The 17868-nt window shown below is 39.9% G+C and overlaps 1 protein-coding gene across 1 annotated transcript; it reads left to right on the top strand.

Moving 5' to 3' along the window:
- Positions 1–14851: 14851 nt before the first annotated feature.
- LOC108245312 (general transcription factor II-I repeat domain-containing protein 2-like) lies at positions 14852–16730 on the top strand. Its single transcript, XM_017432111.2, has one exon. It carries the CDS (start codon positions 14910–14912, stop codon positions 16728–16730), a length of 1821 nt encoding a protein of 606 aa, XP_017287600.1. The 5' UTR covers positions 14852–14909.
- Positions 16731–17868: the final 1138 nt, after the last annotated feature.

Genomic DNA, 17868 nt, shown 5'->3' with positions numbered 1-17868 from the left:
AGGGGGGGTAGGGGGAGGCGGGGTGAAGCGAGGAAAGAGGGAGGGCGCTAAGCGAAAAGAGGAAGAGGAGGTAGAGGGCGGCATGTAGATGGAAGTGCAGGAATGGGAGATGTCCATCTAATTCTCGGTTTTATTGTTCCTGAAAGGTTGGAGAGGAAGAGGATGTGAGGGGGAGGATGTGAGAGGGAGGATTCAGGCGGCGAGGGCACGAGTTAGGCAAAATGGACGAATGCAATAATGGGGGAGTGCCGAGATGCCATTTAGATGCATTGCTGTGGGGCATTCTCTTAGTGTACATCCATTAAGATATAGCTTTTATAGCCAGATCTAACAAACAGGATGAGGATGTTCAGTGCAGTGTTGACAAGATAAGGCATATAGGCAACGATGCTAGTGAGAAAAGCTTTTGATATGGACTCCACTCTGTCAATTTCAGTCAGCTTTACGGTCTTGAAAAAAGGTTGGATGAAGCCCCAGAGCTGAGCTGCACTTGGTTAAAAGCTGACGCCTTACAGAGAGAGGTTTATAAAATAGTCAGGGCAGCTGCTACAAAGTTGTTAAGTGTGCCACAATGAGTGCCTAAAAAGCAGCCTCGAGGAAGGTCGAGAGGGCCACATGAGTAGAATGAGAATGAAGGAGGACTATTTAAAGAAATTCAAGATCAATGCTTGTCTTGATGAGAAAAGATGGAGCACATGACGGTTGTCTGTGATGGTGAAGTAAATGAGCTGGATCTCAAGCAGTACAACTTTACATTAATTCAGATTTTTTTATTCATATTTACTAGAATCTTACAGGTCTAAAATGCAAGGTCATCTTGAAAATAAAACATACTTCTTTTACCTGTTCTCCGGGAATACATGCCATATTATCTTAGGCCTCATTCACACTACTTCAGATATTTTTTTACAATCTTTTCTGCTACTCTTATACTTATACTCCAATACCTCTTGTCTACACAAATTATAAGGTTTTGGTGCAAAAGAACAGGTGGCGTTTTTTGGAAAAAATTCAAATTTTAGTGCCTTCATTTGGACTTAAAATGTAGAGCTTTTAGGAAACCATGTAAAAGCTTGTGTTGTGTGTGCCCACTTTCACTTTGTGTCCTGAAAACCAAAACAACAATGGAGCCATTTTTTTCCCAGATTTTTCTCTTAAAATCTGATTATGTGCTGAAATGGCTAATAACTGAAAGAAAATTGTAAAAGTAACAAAGCCTAAACACAAACTATATTATTTTGGTTGAATTTTTTGGCCAAGCTAAGAAAATTCTTTGTCTGTATTTTGGTATGTTGTTAATGTGGATGTCTCACCATCTAACAGCAGAACATGTTTTCTTAGAATATATGGACAGAGAAAAAAAGCAAACAGAAAAATATTATTTTTAAAAGACACTTGGAGAGGTGTAGATGGTACATTAATTGTAACCCAAGTGACAAAAAGCAAAAACTCTCTGTTTGTTTCAGTTCTGCATATGCCCGCCTGCAGAATGACATGGTGAATTTTAATAACCAAATTACCCTCATTATAAATGCAGGGGGTTCTCAGCAGCCCCTTGAAGAGCTGAATCGTTCCATTAAAAGATCCCTCTGACATGCACCTTTAAAAAGAGGGAGATGAGAAAACATGGATGAAAGGGAAGAGAGAGGAGGTGGGTGAGGAGGGTGGTCGATAAGCTCGCTTGCTTTCAACTCTGTGGAGGATAACGGAGAAGAAGTTTTAATATCTCTAAATCAGCTGCGCGATATTGAAAGTGTCATCTAATTGAAAATGATTTAGGACACCGGGCCTGCCTGGCAATCATATATAAATTCACTCCTGACACCAGCTCCAAAGTCTCTATTTCTGCTTTATGAGTCATTTGCATGGTGGGGGCCTTGGAGAGTATAAACCATGCAAATGATATGGAGCGCTGCACAAGGTGATGTATCCCAGCCCTCCCTCTCCCCTCCTCCATCTCTCCATCTCGCTCTCATTCCCCCTCTTAGCCTCAGGAGAAATGCTTTCTGCTTTGCTGCTGCCTTTGTCCAGAAAGTCATTTATTTCTCTTGTTGTTTGCTCGCTTGTTATTTTACAGCTTGCCGCATAAGTTAGGGAGACAGAACCGGCTGCCACCCCATTCTGCTGAATGACTGTCATCTTCCATTTGCAGCCCCATGTACTACGTGGAAGTTATTTCCTTATTTTTATGGGGGGAAAAAAGGAAGAAGAAAAAAACAGACACAATAGAAACTGTGGTGCATATCCCCACGGTACACAACAATAAATATCCCTATGCTTTATTGTGACACTGAAAGCTTTGGAATACAACTTTGCACTTTAGGCTGTAATATGAAGCAATACCTGTACTGTCTGTCGCTGGACGCTGAAAAAAGAATGATATTTTCTACCCTTCAGTGGGCTTTCTTCTCTTAGATCTATCGTTAGCATTGGAGCAGTTCTTTTTTTCAAGCCACCACGCACACGTTTGCCACGAAAATCTACAAAACCTTTGACGTAAAATCAAAGAAACAGCAGTAAATTAGAAATCTGGGAGAAGAAAACAACCAAAAAACTAACTTGCAGCTTGAAAAGGAACAATGGATCTCTGCAGTAGGTCATTTCCAAAGCAATTTTTTACCTGACTGAACACCTTTTCCTCTCAGATGGATGTAAAGCTCAGCAGTGGGAGCTCTGAGGGGTTGGTTGTACATGTTCACCCTTTATGACGCCTCTTAAACTTTTATGACTTTAAAATCTTCTCCAGAGACTAAACATAGATTAAGGCATAAAAGGATGAGGAGGAACTAGAGGAAAAGTAAAGATGGAAAGCAGGGACATTGATTTGGAAACATTAGGGCCCAGCACAGCCCTGTAATTGTTGAATTTTTCAATAACAATTGCTGCATTTTCTACTCAGTTCAGATTGAAATAAATGGAAGATTTGCCGTACTAATTACTAGCACTGACTGACTTTACACTCTAAAATCTAACAGTAGTTTCAACTTGAAAATATAAGTGAAAGATCTGTGGAATAAACATAATTTCCTCTATTAACTTCATTCTTAATTATAGATTATATATTAGTTTGTTTAATTTGGTTTGATACTTGATTAAACTGCATTCAGTGGCTGTTTGAACTTGCAAATGTATTTCAACTTAATTAAAATGATAAGTTGTGTAAACTTTGGGCTTCCGTTAAATAGATTAGGTTTTAGAGGACTGATTGAACTGCTAAGGGTAACTTTGAATCTGATTTCTTTAATTAAAAGTGTCTGGTCATTTGATTGGGGTTTATTAATTGATTAGAACTAAAACATTACTTTGAAGTTAAATGTTAATGCTAGTATTACTAATGTGGCTTTTGGTACAAAAGACAAATTCACCTGTTGTTAGGTTCAAGAAATAGTTGACAAGCCCAAAATGTTACATGTGAAAACTGTCTGAAATCCAACAGAAAACTGAGTGGATAGTGGAGGTGTAATGGTAAATATACTCATACCAAATCACAGGGCTGATGACAGAGTCCAGTGCGTGCAGTCAGATTAAGAATACATCACAGGGGATCCGTGCTCTCATTTAGAAGAGGGTGCACATATGTTTATTAATTGCTTTTTGCTAACAGGCACCACGGTTAGTTTTGAAGACACACAGGAGCTTAAAACTCCTGTTTCAGATCAGTTATGTGGTTTCTGTGATCACAATCGGCAGCAGTGGAGAGTGAGAGGTGGATGTGTGGAAAACCGAGGGTGTCATAATTTCCACACTTTGAAACCCCTTCAAACATCTTAGAAAAGCTGTTAAATATGTCACAGCATGTTTAATAAGCACCATATATAAATGAATAGCACGCTAGTACTCACTTAGCTGCTCAGCATGTTAACAGCTTTATTTTATATTTTCACATTAGATGTTGTTTGCTGTTTTATTGCCTTTTATTTAGCATCAAGTCTGGGTCTTTGAAACAAACACTTTTGTTTCTTAATAAAAGAGAAATACCTTCTGTTTTGGAAATTCTCAAACTTTTAATTTCATACATGACCTGGAGGAGTTTACAGTTGAAATGAGATTATATAGTTCAATATGGCTTTTTTAATTTTTTTTTTTATTATTTTACAGTGAAGTTACCAGCAGACAAATCCTTGCTGTATGTGACCAATATGGCCGCACACTCTGTCCTTGACACAAGGGGCAAGCAACTCAAGACCCAAACAGTAGGAGCAGGCACGTAATAAAATGATTTATTAAAATAAAAGGGTCACCTTATTCGTGACACACTAAAACCAGTCGTCTTTTCTTTTCTTAAAATCCCAGGTTCCAGAATTGTCTTTCCACGTCACCATTCAAATATTGCAGGTCGGGCTCTTCTTATGCTTTTCTGGTGGAGGCGATCACTCGCACCCTCTGGCCAGTTCCACAGCTGGCTCCGCGACGCTCCAGCCCTGCTCCGCACTTAGGCGTGCCACGCCCCCTCTCCGCTTGATCCAGCTAAAAGAAAGAAGCAGGAGAACGCCAGCATCCCCGCACCAAGACCCCGTCCCCATCGGAAGGAGTCTTTTACGCAGCTACTCTCTGACCAAAACAGAGCGCTACTCACAGGCGCGGGCAGAGGTCCACCTCTGCCCTCATCCTTTATATTGGGCCATCTGCTCACTTCCCGGTGCTCCATGCCTGGCGTGCGGACTCAGCGCGTCTCTCGCTCCACAGCATGCCCGTCTCCGTCACCTGCGGAACCTAGTTCCCCGCCCTTTCCTAAAGGCTCCCTTATATCCTGGCTTCAATCAGCTTCCGCACGTGCAGCTAATTACCGGCTCTGCGTCCCCAGAACTCCTTAACCCAGCGTGCCCAAGACGCCAAAAGAAAAACAAAACATGCAAAAACTATAAAGCAAACATAAACACACCACACAAAACTATAAAGCAAGCAAAAAATAAATAAATAAATAAAAAACAAAACAACCTTAATTCCCCATGTGTAACAGCTGTACATGACCTGCTACCTTAAAGCAACAAGGGCGGTATGTTTTTCTGTCTCTGATTCTGGTACAAACAAACTTGCATTTGGCATTTAATTTTCCTGTTGTATGACAAACCACAACCTATGAACTGAACTGTGATTTATGTGTTTATTATGGAGAGCAATTCAACAAGCCAAAAAAAAGGGGAGAACAAAAATAGTAACAACACAAATGTTTCAACTTTCACAATTGGCCTCCACAGACAAGTTGCCATAAACTACTACATTGGTTAATGAATCACTATATATATTTTTTGATTCCTTAACTAATGTAGTAATTTATGTGTATATATATATTATACGACAAAACTTCCCCTAATGGTTTGTCAAACTGACAAAGAAAAATATTCTGAAACAACAAACAGGCTAAAAATCATATTTACAGTGTAAGGCAAAACAAGTTCAGTGTTCAGTCAGCTCGAAGTGTAATTTTTGACATCTAAGCCTTAACTGAATGTTGGTGTTACTTCGATTTTCTTTCTTTTTTTTTTCCAACTTAGGTCTCTGACGTTTTGTGAGATAAGTGCAGTTTTTGAACTGCAACAAGCTGTGATATCTGTGTGGTTTATCTATCTGATACCCTCTTCTGTGGAAATCTAATGGTATCCCATCTGTCTGTTCCACTTTTTATCTCTTTTGCTTTTTTTGTCCTTTCTTGAGTCCAGCTCATAAAAGGCAGCATCAGCCTTGAAGAAAGTTTCATTCTCAATCCTTTATTTATGATTTAGTTTTGATAGCTCCACACTTGCTGGTAATTTAGTTTTCAACACTGTTTAGTCTGACCAATGGTTTTTCTTTTTTTATAAGATTTTGTTTCCATATTGAGCTTTTTTCATTTTTATATTTGTTCCTTTTTTTCAATTTGTGAAAAGCAGGAATTCCCCAGTTAGTCATAAAGTATCACTTGCATAGCTAAAGTCATGGTGCATGCCACATATCAAGATTCTGCTATATATTAGTGAAAAGAAGATACTGCTTATATGAAATACAAAGAAACTAAAACATGACCTGGTAAGACATAATATCTGTAATTATTCTCAGGAGCTCAATTTGATGTGGTTTTATTATATGTCTTGGGCACAGAGGCCCTGAAAACCAGATCTAATGACACCAGTGTAAGAAATAATCCCTGATCCCTCTGTTCTCCAGTAAATGGGTTCAAGATTTTTGGCAAAATTCTTTGTTTAAGTTTGGCTATCTTCCCCAGCAGCTGTTTTAAAGTAATAATTTAAACATTTTTATATGAAGGTTCTGTTAAAAAGTTATGAACAATTAATATTGTACCTGTTCTATATAGCTTTTCATTGACCTCAATTTAGAACAAGTTTAATTCTACCATTATTGAGAGCTAAGGGGGCAAATACTCCACCATTACTGCCAGTTTTGCACTAAACAATTATTTACACCAAACTTTATGGTTATTTACATGTGAAAATAGTTGCCTAAGCAGGTAGCTGTAGCACTTCAAGCAAGAACAGTATAATATTCCCATCAGAATATCTGTGTAATGCAAAACTGACAGCAGCATAAAGGTTTGTAAAATAGCATTTGCATGGAATGCGATGAAATGTTTTAAACCAGAGTTGTATTAAGATGTCAGTAGTCAACTATGGTCAGCTACAGCTACAGCTCAAACTAGCTGTGGCCTCGTAAACTTGACAGAACTACCGTAATTGTTTTTTCTTTTTTCTAAACTGAGATTGTTCAAAGAACTATCTACAACAGGTAAAATATTTACTTACAACTTTTCTACAAAACCCCACTTCAAAAGATCAAAACAATCACTTTGTGGTATCAGTAAACAGGGAAAAGGGGGTCAAATTCATGCACATCGTGTAATCTGACAGAGTGGGACCTTTTGTTACAGACATGGAGCTAAGTGATTCCACAGGGTGCACTTTGGGTGTAAACATGTGTGTTCTTGTTTTTCCCCTGGTTCTGTTGTTTTGGTCCATTTACCATGAAACACTGTGGTATAATTCTGTGTGTGTGTGTGTGTGTGTGTGTGTGTGTGTGTGTGTGTGTGTGTGTGTGTGTGTGTGAGCACACATAGTTCATGTTTGTGCATATGAGATTAAACAATCTATCACCCAGCCATACAGGAGCATCTATGCAATTTGCTTAGTTTTATTGGTTTTATTTGTGCCTATATGCATTGATAAGTATATGCAAATCTTGAGGCCGACTGCATATATGTGCGTGCACGTTCAGGAGCTGCGGAATGAATGACTGCAACACTCTCAAGTGCTGCCTGGGGAGCTCCTGCGTGTGGTGACGGCCTTGTTTGTCTTCCACTGCTGTTCAAACAATGGCTCCCCATGGGCCCACTCTCCTCCTAATTCAGAGACTACAAAGAGAAGGAAGTTGATAGGGCCACACTTACAGCAGCTCAGTTACACAGCCAAACACACCCACCACTCTTATACATGCACAAGTAAACAACAGCAAAACATTCTGTACGTGTAACTGCATAAAGCTCCACCATCTGCTGGTGGATGCTCTTCCTGTGAGAAGTATCTTGATGTGTCTTTGGCACTCTCAGTCATTAAGATTCTTGTATGACAAGGTTGTTTATGAGTTCTTGTGATTTACAAGAGAAATTAGAGTTGCATTATAATAAAAACTTGACATTCAACACCATAAACTCAAAAGTTACTTCCAATATTGGTGATGTGAAAAATAATAATAAGGATAAAATGGAACCATTACAGTTCTTGAAAACAACAAAAAACAACTTATTACATGTTGCCCCTACACACTTCTGGAATGCCCTGCAAACATTTATATAAAACATAAAAGTGTCAAAATGCTACATTCAAGACTAAAACAACCCCATATAAAAATGACATTCTAAATTGTTGAACCCTTGTTCAGCTTTTTCTCTATAGATCTATATATAGTTGTACTTTTTATAGTGAGATATCTATCTCACTATAAAAACTGTAAAACTATATTCCTTACTTTTCTTTCCTACTGACACACAGTTTATTGTTGTAGTCTGTGATTTTTATTTCCACCCATTTTGTTATTTTTTGGTCCTTTGTGTATCTGTTTAACTTTTGTTATGATTTTTTGCCTTATTTTGTGTTTTGATTAATGTACTTTTGTATTTCTTTAGTCTACAACTATCAACTACTGCCAAAATGTTTGTGATAATGTTTTTTTTTTCTGTGTCTGTGTGTGTATGTGCTGTTTTTGTTACCTTTTTAGTACTTCTGATTTACACACCTACTTTGTCAGGACCAGTAATCCTTCTGGGGACCAAAGCCCAGTTCTAATATGGTGGATCGTCACTTTGGGGTTAGTGGTTATGTTTAGGGCAAAGGTCGTATTTGAGTTTAGGCTATGGTTAGGGTTAGGCAAGTATTGGTAATGGTTAGGTTTAGGGTAAGGGTCAAGGTTAGGCTACAGAAATGAATGGAAATCAATACAATGTCCTAATAAGGATAGAAATACAAATGTGTGTGTGAATGTGCATGTGTGTGTTGAGCTCTGTGGACCCATTACAGTGTTAGCGCAGGGCGGCTACCAGGAGAATAGACTGCAGAAACAAGTGGATTAGGACTTTCTAATAAGGACAGGCAATACCTTGTGATGGATGACAGCCTTCATACTGTACTGCCATGCATACAGGGTGTGTGTGCTGTGGGGGCTCCCATGTATGTGCACATGTTTGTGTGTGATTAATTCTGTGTAACGCTCTATGCTCTTGTTTGAATACACCTTTCTATAGCTTTAAGCCATTACTTTCTGTGTCAGTGTTTGTGTATACACTCCTGAAGTGAAACATTGGTGCCTGTGGATTTCACATCTTTATAATGATTTTTCCCTTCTTTTTCTGGTCTTATAGCTGCCTCATTTCCCCCCAAACTGTGTCAAAAGATCAATATATTTGGCATTCAAGAACATTTAAAACCTACTAGAAAGAGGGTTGCTGAACAGCAGGCCATGTTCATTCTCTACATACTGATAATACAAAAGAGCCCAGAGTAAGGAGTAAGTGCCGGCTGCTTGTGTAGTCAATGGGACCCGGTTAGAAGGTATTTAAGAGGATAAAAAGCATGTCCTTTTCAGCGTGACACTGTGTTTCAAAGGTGCTCCAGGGCCATTTAGGAGCGGTGACAGTGCCGCCCGCTTTGATTAAAGCACTACAGTGCAGAAAGGAGAGAGGCAGCCCTCTGTTAAGTGAATATGGAAATGACCTCCGCCACCCTGTTTCGCACCCGAGTCAACCTCTTTTAATGCAGCAAGCAGTATGATGTGTGGGAGAAAATGGTGACATGATTGGCCCTGTGGATTGCTCGTGACCGGCTCAAGTGGACTGGTTTCGATTAATTAATATGTTTCCAGTGACAGCGGGTCCTTAAAGACTGAGATTATTGCTGGCGCTTTAGTCCCCCTCCCTCCCTTTCTTTTCCTCGTACTTTGAGCTGTGGACGTTACCCAACAGAGTCTAATATAACTAAAACTAAAAGCTCCACACACAAACCCAGACACACCATGTTGTTGTGCTGTTATAATGTTACCAAAGACATTGAAGTTACATAAATTATAAATCAGCCTATTCAGTGTATAGTTTGCCAGAACACTGACAATTGACATTGAATTCTCTTAAAACTAACAGAATATTCAAGGTAAACTCAAGTTTCTAGTCTTGTGTTCTTAACTTTAGGAATTGAACCAATCCATTTGGCTTCATTCTCTTTACATTTTGGAGTTTGTAAAAAATAGTCCTGACTGTGTTTTCTGTGCTTTCAAGCTACTCTGACACTCTGTGATCTTCAGCCTCTTTGACAAGGCAGGCTTGATACACTCTTGATGTGATTTATGAAACAACCGGGACAGCATGAAGGGTTGAAGAAGACAACCCTCCAATGTTGTGATGAGCCACCAAGTAAGGTAATGATAAACCAAAACTTCTGGTATGTAAGAAGATTTGCCATCACTGTAGCTCAATGGATGGTCTGTGAATAGAAGATGTCTGACACATTTTATGCACAATATTTCAAGTCAGCACTGCGTAGTTACACAATGTGTGTGTCTGCATGTGTACCGTCTGCTTGCAAAATATCTCACAAGACACTTACATTTTATTAAACATAACTAACCCAAACAAGGACATAACAAGATATAACAACATCATTTCCCAGCATAAGATGAGCTAATCTTAAAATTCTGGCTTTGAAAAACAGCAGGTGATATGCATTCTTTCAAGGAATGCTAGGTTTTTCATTCATAAAACCTCACATTGTAGCAGAATTTGGCCAGCTGAAATTATGATTTATGAGCAGTCAGAGGCAGATTGAAGAGGGGCTCATCTTTGCTGCTATATCTAGGTACTGTTTTGTGAAAGGGTTAATTGTCAGGGGTCTTTTTCCCACTCAATGGCCATAACCCTATTGTGAAATGTTGGCAATGACATCACATGTATAACCTCTGTTGTAGGTGAGCTCATTTGCATGTGTACATGCCGTTGGCTCAGACATGGATGACTTTAACAATGGAAGATTCTAGTAATTAACCCAACACAACATGGTTGTCATTCAGTAATTGACCTAATTGTTTTGCTTGTCAGCTCCTGTTCTACGTATTAAGTGTTAAACGTGCTGAGTGTTGTAAATCAGAGGGTTATTATATATTCAGAGAAGGGGAAAACCTTGTTCCTGTTTAGTAATGTAAAATGTTATGGTGCCCACAAGGTGCTGTATAACCCTACTTTTCTTTTGTGCTGTAATCACCATAACAATTTTATGGGCTTTAATCCTCTAATAGTTTGTGAAGGTCCTTACTTTACTGCCCAACAACACTCCATCAAATCATGCAGGAGGTTTACAGTGTTTTCCTTCCCTGACAAAGAAGTGGTCTTAGAAAAAGTGTGTGGTTTAGCCTGGGTAAATCACCTATCCAGATCTGTTACTCTCAATACCACCATCTCATTAACTACTTGCGCTGGCTGTAATCTACTCTCTGAGTGCCAACATCAGCTTACCAGCCCCAATACGCTTCTATAAGCCCTCATGGAGGTACTTATGAGCATTTTGTCAGCATGCTTTCATGAGTTTTGTGCATTTTTAAGCAGGAAGATGGCTCAGGTCCAATTTGCCCCAGATTCACAACTAAGCCTTATGTTTTTAGAAACAGATTGCCTCCAGGTTACTATAAAAGGTGTTGAACTGCCACTTTTATTGGATTTTTACAGTGGGGGCAAAATATTCTGTATGAGTCTAATGGTTCCCCACATACCGCAGCTCTTAGTTTTGTCTCCTGTGGTCAGCTTTTTGTATCCTCTGAAACAAACAAGGAGGAGGTTTGCTCCCTCATACCCAACACACACACTCACACACACACACACCCATGCATTAATAAAAATTACAATAAAGAGATAATCAAATATCTAAAAACAATATGTACTTAATGTTGGTTCAATATCTGCCGCTAAAAGCCCACCTCATCAAACTGCAAATTAGTGTTGGCCGTAACTTTATTATGGTCTAGCCCAGAGACGGGCAGCCATAAATAATTCAACTGCACCATCTCTGAAAGCGGTGAGATTTAATTCTGTCGAATGGAAAATGTGTGCATGTGTGTCTAAACGTACGTGCACTTGTTTATATGCGTTGCATGCCTGCAAGGTTTTGTTTGAGTCGGTGTGTTTTTGAAATTAAACAATACCATTCTCCACACACAGATGCTCACACAGGTACACACTCTCTGCTACCGCTGGCCTCAGTGCTCCTATTGGCAGGCTGCTAGCTTTAGCATCCTGTTCCAAATTATTCTACATCAAGTGGCACCATGGCAACGCAATCAGCCACATCCATCATTCAGCTACCTCAGCCCTCCCAGGTATCACCACCTAGAGATGCACACAGTGGGAGAACTGAAAGAGTAAGGGGAGGGGGATACATAAGGGGGGGAAAAAAGAAACACAGCGATGATCAGAGAAGGGGAAAGGTGGAAGAAAAACAGAAAACTAATTATTAAAAACTGGAGATGTAGAGGGTGAAACACCTCAGTGAAGGTACTGTACTGTAAAAAAACACATCAAGCATCTTTTAGAAGAATGGATCTGATTTCATACAACTGAGATTTTATTTTCAGCACCCGCTTCATCTTGATCAGAGAAAAAGGAGGTAGGATGGAGGCTTTCCTAGTTTATGTTGGTGATGGGTACATCTTGTACAGGTTGCCAGTTTGTCACTGGAATAGCGAACTTGCTAACACTCACAGGACCCACAGTTTAGACTTTAGGCCTGTAACGGACTGAGTAACTCTCAAGCCCTGTCTGCACTAGTCTACATATTTTTTAAATATATATATTTTTTTTTTCCACACATTGTTAAACACCTGAAATGCCTATACTGCATCACTAGGTTGATTGGAATTTCCACATAAACAATATTAAAATACACAGAAAGAAAATTAAAGATTGTCCCTTTTTTATACCATTTTTTATCTTCTCTAAGTTATTAACCATTTCAGCACTCAATCAAAGTTTGATGATGGCAAAATCAGAATAAAGCGAGACAGATGCAGAAAAAAACATCAAGAACTGCTTTGCTGTTACTGTAATTCCAAAAGCACAAAAATAGAGCTACATCATTGTTTTCGAAAGCCTCTTATCTTGAGTCCACACAGATACATGAAAACTAAGAGGGGTTTTTTTTATTTCAAAATTTCTCACCAGAACTTTTATTTGCATGTGATCAAGAGGTGCAAACACAGCAGAAAATGTCTGTTTTTACAAATATCTAGAGTAGTGTGGACAAGGCCTCAGAAAGGAGCTTAGAAGCCAGAAAGTTCTTTCTGTGGAATGACTCTGCTTCCTACGTGGTTCATTAGAAAGCACCAACCTACACCAACATACTCTGCTTCCCCTAGACTACTGTGCCACCTTTTCCTACAGAAACCTAAGCAGTTTCAGAAGTAACAAGACCCATTAGATCCAACAAAGTGAAATAGTGTTTTTGTAAAGTTGTGGAAAAGACTAAAAAGGGACAAATCTGATACAAAGATGGTTTTGAAACTAGATACGTACCTAGCTACGGTGCTCAAAGACCAATAAGCCAATTTGTTGTTAAGAACCTCCTGTTGAAAAATTGATGTTTTTGTTATCCTTAATCTGAGTTTTGTCCCACAGTTCAAAAACATGCATGTTTAGGCTGCCTTCAGGCCCAGACCTCCCTTGAAAAAGATATATGTGATCTCATTGGGATTTGCCTGGTTTAAATAAAAAGTTAATTTAAAATTTAAAAAAAAGAAATGATTTGGTAAATTACTGACTGGACTTTTGTGTAAACCAACAAAAACTCCAAGAGACTATTTGATACCTGAAAACAGTGTCATGCAAATGAGTTCATCACAACTTGCAGAGTTTCCATCTGACAGCTTTTGCTCATATCCTCTCACCTGTTTCTGCATGTGTCCGAAATTATTGACTTTCCAAATCACAAAGCAGACAGCCGTGGTATGAGCCGATGCCTCAGGACAGATGGGAGGTATCTGCTGCCCGTAAAAATGTCATCACTGTACTTGTGCCATACATCTTCATTAAAGCAGTGCAGATAGGCATCGGGGGACATGCCCTCAGTTCCTTAGGAACGCACGAGTGTAACCCATTAGATTTGGTGTGGTGCACAACGGGCAATTTGAGTTCATTGTGTGTGCAGGATCAACCTATTAGCTCCACGGAGCTTTCAGTATTGGAACATTTTCCCTGTTTTGTATATCAACCTGTCAGTATAACAACAGGAAGCTGATGTATGGTGTGGTATAGCAATGTGGCATATTACCTGGCTTCGGTACACTGACATCTGCAGCTTGTTTACTGAAAAAGAGAGAGACCCTGTGCTTTGGTGGGGGTATAAGGGGTGGCAGAGGGAGGAAACACAAGGGAGCCCGGGGTCTTGTAATTTTCAAGTGGAATGAAAAAATGTGAAAACATTCAAAGAGGGAAGGGTCTAGGTGAAATGCGAAATAGTTTTTCCTTGCACCTGTGTTTGTGTACGTCGGCAAGTGTATGAATCTTGAATGATGTAATGCCCAGGCAATATTAGTGGCAATATTGATGGTCTAACAAGTGGTTTGTGTGAGCAGTACCCGGGGGAGTTTGTTTCTTCTACTTGCTGCAAGAGAAACAAACTCCCCCCTGGACCTGCAATTGTTTTCTTCAGTTCGTGGAAACATAAATCTTGTCATATTGTGGAGACTATCCTTTTTTGCAGTGATAAAGAAAAGTATCCAAAATGTAAAAACTTAAGTTGAACAATTAATTTAGGATTAAAAAGATATTTCCGACAATTTGAGGTAGGCTCTCTGGAAAGATTATGAACAACTAATATCTGAACTGTTTCTGAACTTTGTCATCGCTATCACTTTTACATTAGGCTGTAATTTACCGAGCAGTTTGTGGTTATTTGCAAATCTAAAGCAAAAACACTATTCAAATCCATCCAGTAATTATTCAGTTTTTCTTTGAATATAATCCCCCACCTGCCGTCCGTCTTGTTCGGTTCAACCACTTCGGTCTAATCCTACCACTTACCAGCCACCTTTTTAAACTTAGAACCAACCTACAGCAATTTGTGCTTATTTCATCCTTTACTCATGCAGGGCTAATCAATCAGCATAACAGACTGTTTAAAAAGCAGAGAAAGCATCTAACTAGAGCACATGTGTCAAACTCAAGGCCCGCGGGCCAGATGTGGCCCGCCATGTCATTTTATGTGGCCCGCGAGAGCTTAAAAGTTTTGAGTGTCTAAAAATAAATACCGAAAACTAAATTAAGAGCGTGCTTTGACCAAAAACTACATTTCCCACAATGCCTTTCTACGCCGTTACTACGGTAACCGCGGCAGTTTCCACATTCATGCCAACGAGTTGAGATGAGTTGAGATATAAATAATGATCCCAAAATGTCCAGAAAAAGAAAAGTTGATGCAGATGGAAGATTGTTTCAAGAAAGATGGGAAGGCGAATACTTGTTTGTGCTTCAAGGAGAAAGACCGGTATGTCTTTTGTGTTACGAGGCGGTGTCGGTTGTCAAAGAGTACAATCTGCGTCGACATTTTGACACCAAACACGGAGCTAAGTACGCTCAAGCTAGCCTTCAAGAAAAGCAACAAATTGCCCAAGAATTAAAAGGCAAACTGCGGTCGCAGCAGAGTTTGTTCACGAAATCCACAGCCAAAAACGAGGCCGCAGTGAAAGCTAGCTTCATTGTGGCTAAAGAAATCGCCCAGGCTTCCAAGTCTTTTTCAGAGGGAGCGTTTTTGAAGCAGTGCATGCTGAAGGTCTGTGAGCAGGTGTGTCCCGACCAGTTACAGACTTTTAAAAATGTCAGTTTATCCAGAAACACCATTGCGAACCGAGTGAAGGAACTAGCAGAAAATCTTACAACCCAGCTGGCTGAGGAGACACGCAGCTACACAGCTTTTTCATTAGCTGTTGATGAAAGCACAGATAACACAGACACAGCGCAGTTATCAATTTTTATTAGAGGCGTAAAGTCGGACCTCTCCATCACTGAGGAGCTGTTGGATGTGGCTGCATTGCATGGGACCACGACGGGACAGGACATTTTTGATGCGGTGGAGAAGTCCGTAAGTAAAAATGCATTGCAGTGGGAAAACTTGGTGGGCTTAACTACAGACGGTGCACCGGCAATGTGTGGAGAAAAAGCGGGTTTGGTTGGACTAATGAGGAGGAAAATGCAAAAAATGAACTGTCACACGCCTCTGATAACGTATCATTGCATTATCCATCAAGAAGCTTTATGTGGGAAGGTGCTGGGGATGGAGGACATTGTGACCACAGTCATGAAAACAGTGAACTTCATTCGGGCGCGTGGCCTGAATCACCGTCAGTTCCAGCAGTTTTTGCTGGAGATGGGCTCGGAACACGGGGATGTGCCGTACCATACAGAAGTGCGGTGGCTGAGTAGGAGCAAAGTCCTCAAGCGATTTTTTGAGCTCAGGGAAGACATTGCTTTTTTTATGCAGAGTAAAGGAAAACTCATGTCTGAACTATCAGATCCAAAGTGGCTGTGTGACTTTGCTGTGTTGTGTGACATAACCGACCATCTCGCCCAGCTGAATCAGAAGCTGCAGGGACGCAAACAAGTCATCACCCAGATGTCCGACACGATCACGGCTTTCCAGCGTAAATTGGACTTATGGATGTGGCAAGTGAAACAGGACAATCTTGTCCACTTTCCTGTTTGTCAGAGCATGTCAGCCTCGTTTCCCGAGACTTTTTCATGTGCTCAGTTAGCTACCAAACTGAGCTGGTTAAAGACCGAGTTTGATCGGCGCTTCTCTGACTTCAGAGCACAACAGTCTGGCTTTGACATCTTTGCCAATCCTTTCACCACCGATGTCTGCACTGCACCCCAACACCTTCAGATGGAGCTAATTGAGCTTCAAAGTGACAGTGGCCTGAAAGCAAAGTTCCAGGATGCTGCAGTCCAGGACTTTTACCGTCTGATGCCCCCTGGTTTGATGCCACAGCTTCGACTTCATGCTGCCCGTGTTCTGTCCATGTTTGGAAGCACTTATCTGTGCGAACAGTTTTTTTCCATGATGAATCTGAACAAAAACCAGCACAGATCACGCCTCACGGATGACAACCTCCATGCTGTTCTACGCATCGCCTCAGCACAGGACCTAAAGCCAGACATTGACACACTGGCAACGGGAAAACGGTGTCAGACATCTGGTCAGAAAAACACAGGTTAGCATTTTCTTTTTGAAACTTAATTAAAATATAATAAAATGTAATTCAACCAAGGAGAAGAACAGTTAAACTGTGTGCAATTTAATGACTATGCTTGCATTTTGTTTTGTGTTTATCATTTTCAGAACATGATCGATAGTAGAGGGAATCCACTTGGTGTGTTCAAGGACAGGCAGCATCTCCTCATCAAAGACTATCCAAAAAACTTGAGTAATATAGTTGTGAACTGAGTAAACCTTTATTTTGGTATTTTTAGCTGATTACATATTATTTATGTGTAGCTGCTGTTGTAATTTGTTAATTTTTGCAGTTCTTATGTGTGTATGCAGACAGATTGTTGTCATCAAACCAACAGTTGGATGCAAGGCTGTGTGTAGCCTTTTTTTTTTGTAAAATGCTACACGTGTCATACATGTTCTTTGCAGCTCAGTTTTATGTTATTTTTCTTTATTCACTTGGACAGTTTGATCCTTCATTAATGGAGTTATGTGGGTTTTCATAAGCTGACAAAATTTAAAAGGATTTATGTTAGAGCAACAAGCAAACATATGTTTTCTATGCAACTGTAACTGTTACATGAATAAGTTATAATAAATAATGAGGTATTTAACATTAAGGAGTAGTTACATTTATTTTACATTACATTCGATTACATTTAGTTACATTTATAAGTTACATCTGGCCCTTTAAGGACACCCATTATGCTGATGTGGCCCTCGGTGAAAATGAGTTTGACACCCCTGAACTAGAGCTAATCTCAGCTGCTGTGTTATAATGGAGGACTGTTGCCCGTTTCTTGTTTTTGCTAAAAAATAACAACGTCCACGCAATTGAATTAAAGTTTACTTTACTAACTCCAAGTCCTGCAACTGAAAAACCCTCTGATGAAACAGAGGTGTGTGCTGCTGCTAATGCTGATAGCTGAGAATATTTATTTTCTTTTTCATTTTCACCAGTCCAATGGATCAGCAGGAGGGGGATAGAGCTGGTCGTTTTTTGAGTCAACCGGGTTAATGATCTGAATCGCACAGAATCAAGACTCATGAGTTTGAGGTCTCAGTCAACCCAGATCCTACATGTCCTCCAACAGATTGCCGCCAAGTCTGCGAGTTAGCAGCCTCAGTGAAATACCACCTGCAT

The sequence above is a fragment of the Kryptolebias marmoratus genome, linkage group LG3, assembly GCF_001649575.2.
Source record: "Kryptolebias marmoratus isolate JLee-2015 linkage group LG3, ASM164957v2, whole genome shotgun sequence".
NCBI classification, from domain to species: Eukaryota; Metazoa; Chordata; class Actinopteri; order Cyprinodontiformes; family Rivulidae; genus Kryptolebias; species Kryptolebias marmoratus.
This window is presented reverse-complemented; position numbering and strand designations above follow the sequence as displayed.